The 1,878-nt window shown below is 48.8% G+C and overlaps 1 protein-coding gene across 1 annotated transcript; it reads left to right on the plus strand.

Annotated features, from left to right (window-relative positions):
- The first annotated feature begins 815 nt into the window (after positions 1-815).
- On the plus strand, positions 816-1,541 carry LOC101847662 (C-type lectin lectoxin-Lio2-like). Its single transcript, XM_005100342.1, has one exon. It carries the CDS (start codon positions 816-818, stop codon positions 1,539-1,541), a length of 726 nt encoding a protein of 241 aa, XP_005100399.1.
- Positions 1,542-1,878: the final 337 nt, after the last annotated feature.

Below are 1,878 nucleotides of genomic sequence, written 5' to 3' on the forward strand. Positions count from 1 at the left end.
CTCTCTCTCTCCTCAACAGGCAAGCATGCACCCTGCACTTAGTCCAAATAGTTGTTTACAAGTGACAAAAGTCGCAAAGAAGAAAGCGATGTGGATGAAGTGGGACAAAGGGAAAATATGGATGAGAATTTTGTGGTTTTGAGGGGTGGTGGTAGATGGGGCCGATGAAGGAGGAACGGGGCGGTAATAGAGGGAGATATAGATTGACACGGAGTGGGGGGGGGGGGTGTGCAAAGAGAGGGGAGAGTGAAGGAGAGACAGAAGGAGGGGAAAGGAGGGAGGGATGGGGAAAGAGTGAGTGACAGCGAAATATTGTGAAAGTGGGGCGCCGCAAGGGGAGGGGCGGAGGAGTGGGGATTAGAGGAAGAAAGCGGAAAAAACGCCCCCCCTCTCTCTCTCTCTCTCTCTCTCTCTCTCTCTCTCTCTCTCTCTCTCTCTCTCTCTCTCTCTCTCTCTCTCTCTCTGTGTGTGTGTGTGTGTGAGTGACCGCTATAAGAACAGCCTGCCGCAGAGTTAAGCCAGCCAACCTCCCACAGTGGTGGCGATGTCAGCAGCTCCGTGTCTCTCTGTCATTTATGCACTTCCCTGTCTGTGGGAAGGAGCAGAGAAAAAACAGTCCAGCTTTACTTGACAGACGCTACCAGGTACAGACTTATATCAACTAGGCCGCTTGCTCGCGAGTCTGAGAGAGTGTTTGATAAAGGCTTAAAAATTCTTCTTTTTTTTCGCAATCAGTTATCGCTGGAAATAATCTATTACTTGTTGACGCCAGTACTGACTGCGGTGAGGAAATGTTAAAGTTTCGTGGCTTGATGATGGGTGTGCGAGGCGATGTCCCACCTCAGCCACAGGATGGACAATCCATTCACAAATACAAGAAACTGTACATTCTGACATGGATTTGTTTCATTGTTACATCGCTTCTCGTTTCGTCTGCTGCCATTGTCGATATTGTTCAAACGGTGAGCTCTATAAACCAGGACCAGATGTCCATCAACATTAGGGGTGAGCTGTCTGCAGTGCAGGAAAAGTTCGACAACCTGGAGAAGAAAGTGTCTGAGGTGGAAGATGACGCCACGACACCAAGTAAGCTTAAGCTCTGCTCCCACGGCAGCGGCTGTGAGCAGCTGACCAGTAGGCCTGAAGCAATGACCCACTGTTACAAAGTGTCCGATGAAAAAACTACGTGGGCAGACGCGAGGAAGAAATGTGAGTCTCTCGGTGGCTTTCTGGCCGAGTTCCACAACCATTTCACCCTGGAATACGTGAAACGGGTTGTTACTTCTGATACGTCACGGCTCTGGCTCGGTGCCACTGACCAGGGCAAAGAGGGCATCTGGACGTGGGTCACGTCCAACAGACACCTGTCCGTGGAAGACTGGGACATAAACCAGCCGAACAACCTCATGTACATTGAGCACTGCCTGGAGATGGATAAAAGACGTCGGAAATCATGGAACGACATACGGTGTAATAGTAAGCTGCGATATCTCTGTCAGAGAGACGGGGACAACTGTCAAGGCTGGCTGGAACAAGAGTAAAAGGAAACGTGTACCCAAAACCTCCCCTTAAAAAAAAAGAATTGGAGATGACTTAATCTAGCCCGCTGGTTAGGGGTCCTCGTGGGGGTCACAGTAGGACTGGCGCTAATAAATCTTACTGGAACAGGAAACAGCTGGCTGAGACCGTGGAAGTGCGCAAAGACATGGAGGGTTGTACTTTACTTTTACTACAACATCTTGCTGTGAGGCTAATGTTTAGGAAGATTTTTGTCGTACATCTTGATAAAGGAGATGATGGTGATGATGATGATGATGATGATGATGATGATGATGATGATGATGATGATGATGACGATGACGATGATGATGTGAATAC

Source organism: Aplysia californica, unplaced genomic scaffold (genome assembly GCF_000002075.1).
Source record: "Aplysia californica isolate F4 #8 unplaced genomic scaffold, AplCal3.0 scaffold00244, whole genome shotgun sequence".
NCBI lineage: Eukaryota > Metazoa > Mollusca > Gastropoda > Aplysiida > Aplysiidae > Aplysia > Aplysia californica.

What these genes read in the sequence shown, in the direction of transcription:
- LOC101847662 (XM_005100342.1), top strand. Translation starts at nt 816, where the DNA reads ATGGGTGTGCGAGGCGATGTCCCACCTCAGCCACAGGATGGACAATCC.